A 14,422-nucleotide genomic window follows, 5' to 3' on the forward strand; every position below is an offset into this window, starting at 1 on the left:
GGAGGTCATCATTCAGTGAAGCCAACAGAACCACATCATCTGCAGAAAGGAGAGATGACATCCAGAGAGAGACCACAGAATCTAACACCATCCACCCTGGGCTACAAATTCAGTCCATAAAATTATAACCAAAATCCATGACAGATGAAAGCCCTGGTGGCGTATAATACTCGCAAACAAATGTGTACGACTTATTGAAACAATGCAGACAAAGTTCTTTCTACAAATAAATCCTGATGTCTTAAAAATAGTATAAAATTGTAATACGGCTCATATTGTGCAATCAAAGCTTGACGATTAATCTAAACTCTTTCATGTTGACACACTGACGTAAATCAGTACCTATTGTTTTTTTCCACATTGTTCTAAGAGGACTTATTATAGCATCAGAGAGATGAAGATGGGTTTTGACACGAGTCTCACCATGAATAGCCTAACAGCAACAGTGCTGCAATCCAGCTGAGCACCAAGCTGTTCAGGAAAGATAGCCAGCGATAGTGAAACAACAGTAGGGTTGTAGGTCAGAATCAGGGCAGCAAAGAGCTGCAGACTGACACAGAGAGGGTGTGGTGACTGCACAGACTCTCACACAGCAGGCTGTTTGAGCAGAAACAGCCGGATGAGTTCAGGGAACTCATATTTTACACACCAATATCACAAACTTTTGTGTAATGACATTTTATTTCATGAAATAACTACAACATTTATGAAGACTAACTGTAGCTATCAAAAATAATGAAATTATACCAAAAGGGCTGCAAAATTTGAGCCAATGTCCAGTTTTTCCTGCTGATAATAATTTCAATTTTTGAACTATTTTAAGCCACAAGTCAGATGGATCAAAAGCTAAAATTACACCCGTTTTCAAAATGTGCCAGTAGTTTTATTAAGTACAGAATAAGCTTTGATATTTGAACAAAAATAGCACATTCAGGGCAGATACCTAATCTGAGACTCATCAGTTTCCTGTCCAGCAGCACTAAAATGAAAATCAAGCTGACCTTGAAGTCAATGCTGATTTGGCTATTCTATTTTAGTGACGAGACATGATACAACATCATTTGATGTCTATTTAGAGGCTTTCCTCTTCTGGTGCACCGAATGTATTGGATTTCACATCCGCACACTCACCTATGCACATCTCATCATCCGTCTCAGCATCTCCAATGCACTGGAATTTAAAGTCATTGAGAGAGTCAGCAAACTTCCTCTTCGCTGTCGACAGACCTGAGAGAACAGAAAAAATAAGAACGTTAAGGTCGCATTTTATGTTCGTCCACCTCACTTTAAGTGAGTTTGTAATAATGTAATAACAAGCTGTACCGAAAAATCTTAATCTGAACTCTAGAAAACCTAGTACTAAATAATGTGATAAGATTATGGATGAGAATAGCTGTTTTGTCCTGATTATGCTTTTAATGCAGGTACTGAAAGTGAGAGTGAGTGGAAAGGCGGACAACACGAGTGGGTCCCCTGTGGCGTCAGTGATGGAGGTTGACAGCTCATATATTTGTGTGTGTTCGTGCTGAAAAGTGCAAATAAAAAAGTTCCATTCGACTTAAGTCACATTAGCCAGGCGAGGAACTGAAAAGCCTTAGACAGCTGGATGCCTTTCAAATAATACATGAGGCGCTAAGAGCTCCTAGGAGACAGACACTCACGGCGAGCTTGGCTTCCCTTGCATTTAAACTCAACGCAGGGTCACCTCCACTACAACATTTCCTGTTGCTTGACTGGCTTAGGTCAGCAACATTCAAAGGATCACGATGAAATAGTGGAAGGATGAAGAGGAAGACACACAAAAAAGAAACAGACTTTACATAACTTTCTTGTAAATCGCATGCTGTGGAACAGCACCCCGCAACAATGGCTTGCTCGCCATTCTGACACCAACCCTGAAGGAATGGATTAAAATAATTATCATTTTATACTGAATAAAGTGTTCTTTTACTTTAACATTCAAAAAAAGAAAAGAAACTTATGCATGACGCAGTCAGCTTCAGCAGGGAAACCCACGTCGATAGGGAGGAGGACAAAATTTATACAAAAGCTACACAAGCAAATATGTATTTGTGGCATTTTGTAAAATAAAGATAGAAAGTATAATTAAATCCAGGCAAGGAAGGAAAATAAAAAAAACGCAAGAGGAGAGATCAAGAGTTTCATGAAAATGCGCATGGGAGTCAGGGAAAGGACAGCAAGCGCAGACAGAAGAAAGACAGAGAGTAATTGGCCATGTTCAAGTAAATACCACTGCTCCTCCGTGTAGATCAGTGCAGTTTGCCAGTCACAGAAATGAAACGCAGGCCCAGCAGCTCCGCTTAAATGTGCTGCCAGAAAAACGTGCACGCTGGCACAGAGAAACGCACACAGACCACTTTCTCTCTCCGGACTGACTCAAAAAAACATTTAGGATGTCCATGAGCAGTGAGTCACAGTGGCCCTGTGTCATCAAAATAACTAAAGTATGACCAAAATGAGACCACATTCCAAACTTGAAGGATAAACTGCGGTTTTACGGTGCCAGTCAGTGTCCAAAAAACAAAACAACCCACTGTACTTTCACAGTATTTCCCCAATTCTCATTATTTTGCTTCAATTACATAACAGAAATCATGTGACATATTTTAATAAAATTAAATATATAACAATGTTTAAAGGTAAACATGTATATAGTGAAGCAAATATGTTTTTCCAATAGAAAATTGCAATGAAAACCAAATGTCGTCTATAATGTCATATTGTCAATGAATTTACAGCATAAATAACTAAATAATATAAGTAGCATGCATAAAGTAATATAACCTTTTTTTCAGTCGCTTTGAAAGCCAGCAGGTCTCAGCTCTCAAACGTTTCAGGGTGTTTTTAGGTTTCAATGATTAAACATGCTGTTTTCAGGCTTTATAATCACTGCCATTACATATTGGCAAATGAGGCTGCACTGAGTGATCTCAGGTATCTATGAGCCAGATCTTAGGTAACCGAGGCGCCTGCTTTCTATCACACATTTCAGTAAACTTTAGTTTCTATAGCTTATTTGTTTTGTGTAGTAGCATGGGTGATTTATTTTCAGCACGGGTGGCCTCAGCGGGAATCACATCCAGCCCTGGCAATAGTGACATCACATCCACTGAGCTGTATAAAACCGTATCTCTCTCTACACTCTCATTCTTACGTCTCCGCTCTCTTATTTTTGGCCTCCACCTTCCTTAGGTCTCCTTTTTGACAGTTTCTTTTGTTCCCCTCCTTTATTCCCACTGACAGTTCTTCTCAGCACCCCGTGAGTGAAACGTGCCCATCGATGATTTCTCCTCTCCGGCTTCAGCCACACTCTGTGTGCTCTCCTGCACACAAATCACAACTAACCACAAACTAAACACACACACTGAGTGCCCCTTTCTGATTTTGCATATTTAAACACTTACATGTTTCAGAGCATTGAACAAATTCTAACATTAGACAACCTGGAGCAAGATAACCTGAATAAATACAAAAGGAAGTTCTTAAATGGTGATTTTTAATTTTCTTAAAGGGAAAAAAAAACTATCAAAACCTTCCTGACCCCATGAAAAAAGTATATCACTTGATAAGTATGTCAGCAGAAAAATCAGCAGTTTCCATCCAGGGAAGACAGAACATAAAAAGAACTAAAGGTTTGAACACAACATGAAGTTTTATTCCTCCTAGAAATCTCATTTTCATGCCATGGAAACCCCAAGCACGTCGACAAATACATTATAAACACCAGTGTGTAGCACACTAGATAAAGTAGACAACTCATATGCTGCAAGGCTATTGCAGAGGCCTGAGTTCAAATCTGGCCCCAAGGCCATTCACTGCATGTCTTCCCTGGTCTTTCTCCCAGCCGTTTCTCTATTGTCCTATTGAAATATACAAAAGTAATATTACTAGCCTTAAGAAGAATTCCTTCGAGAAATCTTATCTCCTAGATAAGATCTTTCAGGTTTTCTAAGAGAAAATTGAAACGCACACTGTGTTTGTTATTTGTAGCAAAGTATCATCATTAAGACAGGACAAAAATAATTTGATATAATTGCATTATTTTTCAGACACACCATCATAGCACTTTTGCATGAAAGTTTAAGGTTTGTTTCCCCCTTGAATCACTTAAAAATGTGACGGAAAAATAAAACTCAAAGTGCGAAATTCTGTTTAACCTACTTTCCCTTGGAGAGTCTCACTCTACATTTTGGCAAACAGCGTGATAAGGTAACTTTTTACTCTGGCTCATAAATACAGATACGCATCAGGAGTGGACCAGCGCTCCCTATAGTCAGCATTTTTGGCAGCAATGACACAACAGGACACACATAAATCCACATATATATTCACACATTTATGCACGCGCACATACACGTGTCAGCCCCATGCGGGTCTCTCGGCTTATATGAACCATGTTTTCAAATCAAAACCACATTGTTGGCTGATGAGATTCTGTAAAATCCTGCCAACACAAAGGAATCACTATAAAACAAAAAAAATGAATCACACACCACAACAAGTACATTGTCCAGAAAGCTTTAGGAAAAGGGAAAGTCTACTTACAGATGTAGCAAGAAGTGATGCTTGCCATTTATGGCATCCAATTTAATGCGGTAAGACACATGTTCAAGCTCCAGGTTAAAAGAAAGGTTGTAACTGGCTGACAGGCTGAGCTATAACACTGGTCAGTCATTTGTACGCATGAGTCCAATTTCTGGCTAGGTACTAAAAAGGAAAGGGAAAAGTAGATGGTTTACATTACTAAAGTTATACAAAAACTATTAACACGATAGCAGACTGTGTGCTTCAAATTTTTGGGCTACTTGTTGCTACTTTTAACCACCAAACAGAACTGAACTGCATGTTTGCCACTACAGCACTGTCCCATTATCGTTATTAGTGCATAGGTCAGCTGTCAATGTGATAAAAATCTTAAAATTCTACGAGAAAATATGTAAACCGTTTTAAATATGCTGAATCAGATTAGAAGCTAAAATAAAAACACACAGTTGGATGTGTTGATGCCCTGCCGTCAGTATGTGTGTATTTGTATGTGCGCGCCTGTATGTCTGTGCCCAGGCAGGAAGGACAGCAAAGGACAAGGACAACTAAAAATAGATGACCCTGTTGACACTTGCCTCTCTGTCCTCTCCGTCTTTTCTCTCACACTCACAGGACAAAATTCCTGCCATGCTTCGCTCCTTTAATTCTGAGCTCAAGACACCAACGAAAAAGAGACACACAAACGGAAACACACAAACATGCACCGATAGGACAAACGCCCTGCTGCAAGAGAACTCCACAAGAACAGTTTGATGAACATGATGATGAAGACATGGCCTCCAAACTCCACCCATCCGCCCATCCATCAATCGAGCTCTTCTGCAGGAATATTATGGTGCTGCCAAAGCAACCCAGATATTTAGTAGCCCAAGGGCTCCTCTCAGCTGGGACATGCCTGAACTTCCTCACCTAAGACGCAATCTCATCAGGAGCACTTCAACTAACTTTCTGTTTGGAGGAGTACTCTGAACCCCTCCTGAATGACTGTCACTCTATAATTAGGGGTAAGCTAAGACACACTTAGCTTTATCTTTCAGGCACTAATCAGAGCACTCGTGAACAAATGTAAAAAGAAAATGTGGGAAGGCGGCCATATAAATGTAAACACTCCCAGCTCAATTTCCACCTTTTTTTTTTTGACCTTCTTCTCTGAAGCAGTAACTTATCCCCAACATTAAACTCTTTTCATCTGAAGTCCATGGCCTTGAACTTGAAGGTTCTAATTTATAGTGACGTGACAACTGACATGACACACAAAGCATCAACCACTGCTATTGAAAAATGTTATCTTATTCGCTAACAGGCTGATTGCAATCAACAAGGCTGATTCCAGCAAATAGCGATCTTGGGTCATTTTATTAGCACACACCTAATCATTAGTTTTGGCTGGTTCAACTTCAACCCAGCAGCAGCAGCATTTATGTCCCAATTTTGTTCTTCATTAGGGAATTATTACAGTATTTAGGATTTTATTTCCAATTTAGAAAATCTCTCTTAGAGATTCTTCGACCATTTTATTTATTCATTTTATTTATGCTTGGTAATAAAAAAGTTTAAACTTTGATTTGATGAAGTATTGTGAGTTTACCCACCCAAGAATACAGAGCTTTTTGAACATATGCAAGTAGGGCTGGGCCATATCATACCATTCACGGTAATACCGGTATAATGCTAGGTAATGATAAGAAAATGAAATATCGCGATAGAATATGGGTAAAACGCGCAGGCGCAGTGCCTTTGTTTTCATACGTACATAGCGGAAAAAGCATGGCGGCAACGGAGAATGAGAAGGGCGAAGGCAGATCATTGAACGAAACAGATGAACCAAAATTTGCTTTGTAAAAATGGTGCAACTTCAGTGGTGTGGAACTGGTTTGGCTTTCGTCCATCAGACACACACCAAAGCACATTTTTTTGGTAGAGCATGCAAGCGGGCTGTTGTTATTACAGTTCTTACCGAACCAATTTTATGTGGTACACAGCGCTCAAAAATCTATCAAAAAATGTTTTAGTACGACTTTGCTAAGCTACGAAGCCGCACCACTCGATGGATTGTCAGAGCATTATGGCTACCGTAGTCAGGAGCCTCGCCGAGTATTATGTACTGTGCTTCAACATAATATTACCGTATTGTGTGCGTATAACCTCTTTTTCAATTTCCACTGGAAATGCCTTTTGGTTAAACTGTCAGCAAGGAATTTGCATTTGCACTGTTAAATTTTTATATAGCTTAAATGCACATAAAAAAACTGCTTGTTTAAGTGAAAATACATTGATGGTTTTTTTTTTAAACTAATACAGTTGTGGAGTTGTAAAGTATTTTGTCTCGCGTCAATTATATCGTCAATTATATCGTCAGTTATATCGTTATCGCAAATTTTCAAATATATATCGTGATAAATATTTTGTCAAAATTGGATACAATCACTTTTAAAGACAGTACTCTGAGTCACAGTGGAAAATCTCACTGCAAAAGCAGAAAAATCCTCTCAGTGCTGCATTTTAACAAAGGTATTTGTATGACAGTGACTTGGATACTGCTGAAATGTTGCATCTTACTCAAAAAACACAGAGAAACACACACAGAGCACTGTAAGCTACACAAAAGGAATCTGTAATTAACCACAACCATGCAGCAGCTCTACAACGGCCGCTATGTGTGTCACAAACACACACATACACGGTCAAAAGAATGGGCCTGTGTGATATCAACAGGATATCCAACAGTAGCTTGAACTCTACAGAAGCTTTGTTCCATGAGCATGTGAATAGAAACTTTATTCATCAAGTAGGACAAGTACACACACACACACACACACACACACACACACACACACACACACACACACACACACTATTCATCTGGGAGACAAAGACAGATTTCAGTCTCCTCATCTAATTCTTTACATGACCCAGCAGCCAAGCAAGGAGAGGAACTGATGGACTCAATTATAGTGGAAGGAATGTAAAAATCACTACGTAGTGTACGAGGCACTGTATGGGAGTTTACTTTGGGACACATATTTTTATGATGTTACTGGCAGTGTATATGTTGCTTCAAGGTTAATATTGTACGAAATAAGGACCATCATTATTTTATGTTAATTTATTTATACATGTAACTTCAAAACCCTATTTTTAAAAGTCCATATGAATAAAGCATTTTTCATAATGGCCGACTGCCAACTGTTTGACGGGAATTTGTCAGGAACTTGAAAATTAACTGTTCACAGTCTGATACGGAGGTCAAATTAAATTCTCTAACCATTTAATGCAAATTTTCTCTGTTTAAACACTGATACAGTAAAGGCCGTAGTAACACAGGCTTAGGGACTAGTTAGCAACGCCCTGCTTTTCCCCCTCTCACTAGGTGAAAAGTGTCCATGCCTCAACTAGTTGGCTAGTGGTTGTTGGAGGGTGCTGAATGTCACCACATGTAATTGGTACAAAGAAGGTTCTGCACCAAAAACCTCCTTGTGATTGCTTTTGTCACTAGCAGTTTTCTGCAGTCACCTATAGTTTTCAATTTTGGAAGATCTCAATTTGTCTACAAACATTCACTAACTAACCACTGTGCATTAGTGAAACTTGGAAAAACCCAGAAATGGAGAATGTTTGTTTCTGACCACTAACCAGTCTTTAGACTTGCATCAATGGGTCTTTGGCAATTTATTTCACATTGAGTACCGGTAACCTCAAGCAACCATCACAACCAGTCAGGAAATACTAATTTTTCCCTTGTAGTTAGGGCACAACCACAACATCATGATGCAGTCACTTATATTCGTATTGCTCACCATTAAACTGCAGGAAGCAGTTGCAGTATTCCCCTGAAAGATAGGTGTCGCCACTGAGACAATATCCCTGCATCCTATCTGATATAGGAAGAGAAGTCATCAAAACTGGAAGCAAAGACTTGGTGATAAAAACACTCGGCAAAGTCTCAAGTTTTCAGAGATTTAAATCTTCCTCTGCATATCTGAGCTTCTGTAGGGGAATACCATTAAAATGACAGTAAAAACCAACATTATCATACACTTGTGCCCTTCCATTTTCATATCCAGAGAATAAGCTAAGCTGGCTACTAGATATTAAATGCCAAAACTGCTTTCAAATACATATAAGTGCATATATTTTTTTTAGCTAAATCACCCTTAAAGATTAAAAAAAACAAAAATGTGTTTGAAAAGGCACACTCTTGGGCCTTGCTTCGTGAACAAATAGAGAGTTTCTCATACATGAATCATTATACTGAAGACAAGATTTAACACTGGGTTTTGGCTACGTTTAGGTCAGTTGTCATTTGGCAAGTAGTCATTAGGGTTAGTGCTAAAGCACATCTAGGAAATGAATAGAAGTCAATGTAAAGTCCTCTCCAGTGTTGCTTAGCTTGTAAGTTAATATAATTGTTACCCATTGACTCCTTATTGAATTACACCTTAAAATACATCTATCAATTTGAAACAAAACTATGACAACAGTCAAAAAACAAAACTGTATTAATCTTATAATTATTATACATCTATACTGCCATGTTTTACTGCATGTGCTGAAGGATGCATACTATTGTATAAGGGACTCTATTTTTCCTAATTTGCCTTTGTTCTTTTATTACTGATAGTCATGTTGAGTGACACTTTAATCAGATCTAAAGCAACAAATGCATTATCAGTGCCTTAAAGTGTCATGTCACAAGAACCAAAAATGAAAAGGAAAAGACGCCTGCAATGAGTAAACATCATCAAGCTGAGCAGGAATGTCTGTATATGGGCAGGCTTTCCTGTTGGACGCAGCACACAAGGTCAAACTGATGCGTAGTGGAGAGGAAGCACTACTTTCACAGCAACAACAGGCCACAGAAGCAGGGAAAGTGTGAGAGCATAAAAAGGCAAGGAAGTGGAGATGGCTTTTTTTCAGGCGTTACCATGGTGAGTGCAGGTTGGGGGGGGAAGCAAGGTTCATAGGTCACGTTGTGTCTGTCCACTCAGATCAGCCAGCTTTATTGGAAGCTAACTGGGTAGGGCGTTCATTGTCGCACAACACAGCTCATCACTATCATTTTGAAGCATATATGGGTGATTAAGGTCAAATCTGGCCATGAGTGTAGATCCTGTTACGCATCCACATTTCATATCCGTCATCTGCTTGTAATACAACCCACCATCACAGCGGGGGGCCACAGGAAAAAAAGCTCACCGCTGTCTGCTAATATTAAGGCCATACCATATAATACCTTGCCATGCATTCCCTGAGGACTGTGCGGAATGGGTTAATGTTTAGAGGTTAAATTAAGGTGGAATCAAATTCAGCCTCTTCAGTGATTAAAATATTGCAGCACGAGTGATGGTAATTTGTTTTGCGTGAAAAAACGCTATGTGAGTGTAAGAACAAAAAATGTAGAGTTTAGAGCTTTGTTATGGCATGGGAGAAAGTTTGAGTTGGATGCGACGACAATAACGTCACCTTAGAGATTGAAAGAAAGAGTCAGAGATTGGCAGAGAAATGAGGAGAAAGAGAGAAAAACAGCTTAGAGTTATATTTTATACCATTCCCTCCAAAGTCCAGCCTGACTGTCTTTACAGCAAGTATGTCATCACGACAAGCTGCTGCCAAGATGCATGAAACAACCCCTGGGCTGTAGTTTGGACTCTTTATGCTAACATCCTCACAGATGCAGGAGACACACACATAGCCTACTTATGCAGTCTACATGGACGCAAGCACACATGCACATATAGGTTACATTTCCTCTATTAGAATGTTGTATACAGCAATACAACTAAAAGTCTGGAGCCAGGCTGGTGGTCCTTGATGTCGTCCTTCAGGTAAATGTTAATGCCAGCATGCAAAATGTAAGTAAATACAAAGTACAGCTAAGGTTAGTGGATTAGCTGTCATAAACAAAAATGATTACAAGTACATTTTAAAACTGATGATGGTTCAGGAGATCAAGAACTTTATTACACCTCATCAGGCTAAGACTGAATTACCTTACCAACCTTTACAATATTTGTTAGGGGTCACCCAGTTCTTGGTCTGGTTGATATTCTTTCTCCTGAAGTTGTGTAACATGGACTGTGTGCCAGTTTATTGGTAATACGAATGTATGGCCTCTTATTAACACTAAAATGGCTGAAAAATGCCATATAACGGCTGAGCTAAGGTTATGACTAAAATGCTTACAGTCAAAAGTAGTCTAACAATCTGCTCTAACAGACACATTTGCCCCTCTTATAATTTGTAACGGTATCTGCCGTGAAAAAGCTGTATCGCTAGTATCCATCCAATAGCTGCCAATAACTGAAGGGGGAATATCTGAACATCTGTACAAAATTTCATGGATGGCTCCAAGGTAAGACCATGCAATGTTCAAAGAGTTTACAAAAAAGAGATTGCATCTCAGACTCTAGAGGCCTCAATTAGCATGTAGCATGTTAAAGTTAATGACAGACAAACGGCAAGACTTCTGGAAGACAGACCAAGACCAAAGAGGAGATTTTTGGCCATAATATGCAGTTTAGTTCAAATCAAATACACCACATCAGCACAAACACCTCATACCGACTTTCATGCACCCCTTAACCACCTTTATCCTGTTGTTGTAGAACTTCAAGTCCTCTGGTTGGTAATCACTTGACTCAGACTGAAACTGACCCGGGCATCTTGAAGTCATTGAGTCCACCATGAACTCATCTGTATACCAAAATATTCTAGAGTTAAATATAAGGCCATCTGTCCAACAGCTAAAGCTCGGCCCAAAAATGTGTCACACAGCAGGAGAACAATACAAACTTTATCAGCTTACAACAGGCTGATAAAGAAAAGAATCAAATTGCTGCAATGGGCCAGTCAAAGTCCAGACCTCAAGTAATTTAAATGCTGTGGTCAACCTTAACAGGGCTGCGCCTAAACAAATACCCCCAAACCTCAATGAACTAAAGCACCATTGTAAAGAAGAGTGGGCCAAAATTCGTCCACCATGACGTGAGAGATTGATAAAGTCAAACAGAGACTATTGCTTCAAGTTATTGCTGCTAAAGGTGGTTCAGCAAGCAAGAATCATAGGATGTACTTACTTTAATCACAGGACTCCATGGAGACCTATCAAAGCTTTCTTTTTCACATGATTGCTTATTTTTTAAAGATCTATTCACCTTTAAATATTTCTTGTAACTTTTGAAATTACATAGAATAATTCTTTGCACTTTATTGGGATCTGTCAGAGGAAGAATGCGGCTTCAGTAATGTACTGGCCCCATTGCTTCACCTTCTATAGCATGGGGACTACAGATGTGAGCTCCAGGGCAAATCAAAACCTCAGCTACCAAATACAGACGCCCACAGGTGCACGTTCACTCACTCACACACACGCATACAGTTTCTGCATACTTCTCAATCATACACTAATTGCTGCCACTTGTATAAATATTCCTGCTGGTGGTTTAACTACAGGCTGACACACAGGCATGAGGTCCAGTGTGTCAGTCACACACACACCCTCCAACTGCCACCAACAGCAGCCATTCACTGTCAATTTTATTTTAAACACGTGTTTAACCAAAGAGAGCAATGAAGACGGGAAAGGTCATTTCGAAGCTACAACACTAAAAATGAACACTGGCTAGAATATTTTTCTGCATTTAATAACAATGAATTACACTTGCTCTAAAAAACATTTGTCTTTCAGACTATACAAAAAGGTATGATTTATATTTTTCATCAACTTTAATTATTAAAACCTCCAAAATCATAAATTGTAAAAATCTAGCATGGTTATAGTTTTGGTGACAAATGCATTTTGTTTACATGAGCAGATCAGGGTAATTGTTTGTGTATTTGGGTTTTTTTTTGTAGTTATTACAATAATGTTGTGAAATTTTGCATGTGTCAACAGCAAATCCATGATACATAAACACCCTTCAGTCCCCTTGAATGTGAGAGTTGACAGTGCACACACAGACACACACAAATATGCACAAACTACATGAGCTGTCATTGGCCTGCATTTGGAAGCATTTATAAAAGCAAAGACAGGCCAACACATGACACAGCAGTGGGGTTAACAAAGCAGACCCATCATTGTCACACACACACACACACACACACACACACTGGAAACACTCACTTTGTCTGTCTCAGCAGATGGCTTTCATCACATCTGAATGTGTTAGTGCAGTGACTGAGGGTACACGTGTTATGTGTGCACTGTAGGAGTTCATTGTAATTAGCTTTTATTTTTCCCCATATTTCAAATTGAAAAACACACACACACACAGTGTACACACACACACACACACACACACACACACACACACAGTACACACCCAACAACATCTTCATTCCTGTTTAATGAGTGTCAAACTGCCCATCCCAAAGAAGAATCTCATGGAAAGTATTTAAAGATGGAACAAGAGAAAGAAAGAAAAACAGGAGGAAAAAAAAGCACTTTTTTAAAAATCCTCTGAATCTTACAGAGATTATAAAGTCTACACTAGTTTATGGTGGCCTTTAGTTACACTGCAATAGTACTTGGCTCATCAGAAACTGTCTCAATGGTGGTCAGAGCCCAACAAAGTGATGAACAATGGCTAAATAAAGCCTGGGAACAAAAAAGACCCTAACAATGACAAAGTCCCAACCAGAATGAACTGAGAGTTGTATGTTGGAGTGGGGGCAGGAAGGTTCAGGGGAAACACATAGGCACAAGAGGAAGAATGTCAAAGGTTTAGTGAACGAAGGAGGGAACTAAGCTGAGAAACAGCTGTAAGAGAAGGAAATGTGAACTATTTCTTGCCAGTTTAAGGACTCAGGGAGGAAGTGGAATAAACAGAATTTAGGGATCTGGGTATATCAAAGTACCTAGATCCCTAAATTCTAGATACTAGGGATCTAGTATCAAAGTAGAATTAAATAACAACATTTAAAATTGTCTGAGTAGGTTTTCAGTCATCCAGGTCATGGTCATCTAAGGAGCTTGAAAAGAAAAGCAAATGGACTTCTTTAAGTTTTTTTTTTTAGTATAAATCTGCCACCAAACTTGATTTCACATTTCTCACATTTACAGACAGTAATCTTTCCCACACCCGATTTCAATGCTCATGCTCCATCTGTCCACCAAATTTTTGTGAATTTCTCCGATGAACTGTTACTCTCTTCCCTATTGCAGCCTGCTGGTCAAGCCAATCAGGATTCGACCGATGCATATGTCATGCACGTCGAGCACTTTTGCAGTGGGTGAGAACCCTTCTCTATTTAGTGTCGAAACAGACTGGCAAATCTGCCACAAATGACTCTTTAGAATACAGCATTGTATCCATGTGTGTGAGAGACTGGGTCAGCTGGGCCACAGTCAGTCCATAGTCTTGCTAACAAACAGACAGAAAGGGAGAAACACCAGATTAAGGTCCCACAGGTGGCAGCTTCTAACTACTGTTTGGTATTAAGGCTATATTACATTTTCTCCGATCACATATATAAATGAAAATATAAAGACAGAAAAATAACAACTGAATTACGTCTAATGTAAATATCAAACTAGATCAAGTGGCATTTAAATCAGACACCCTCAAATACTGCCATCAGTACTGCCTCAAAAATGAGACCTGTGAGACATGAATTAGTAATTTCTCAGTCTGACCACTTTCTATTTTCTTAGTAAATCAAACAGTCATAAATTATCTGTTCAGCTTTGGACAAGAGAGAAACACTGTACATCACCGAGGCTTTCACACTCTCCCTCCTCTTGTCCCAGGCCACATAGCTATCGTATCCTAGCAACTGGCACAAAGAAGCCAGACCACGACGACAAGCAGAAAGTTTAGTTTGTGTCATCGTTTGTGTCTCCCTTACAGTTCAG

At 39.3% G+C, this 14,422-nt stretch overlaps 1 protein-coding gene across 2 annotated transcripts in view; it reads right to left on the bottom strand.

Moving 5' to 3' along the window:
• LOC146379403 (rho GTPase-activating protein 26-like) overlaps window positions 1-14,422 on the bottom strand; it is an 81,778-nt gene that overhangs the window by 39,973 nt on the left and 27,383 nt on the right. For both annotated transcript variants that reach the window (XM_084940641.1, XM_084940640.1), the window contains exon 3: window positions 1,132-1,227. In XM_084940641.1, the coding sequence (XP_084796767.1) occupies window positions 1,132-1,227 (96 nt within the window). The remainder of the gene's footprint in view (window positions 1-1,131; window positions 1,228-14,422) is intronic.

The sequence above is a fragment of the Perissodus microlepis genome, chromosome 10, assembly GCF_051167445.1.
Source record: "Perissodus microlepis isolate ML-2025 ecotype Zambia chromosome 10, ASM5116744v1, whole genome shotgun sequence".
Taxonomy (NCBI): Eukaryota; Metazoa; Chordata; class Actinopteri; order Cichliformes; family Cichlidae; genus Perissodus; species Perissodus microlepis.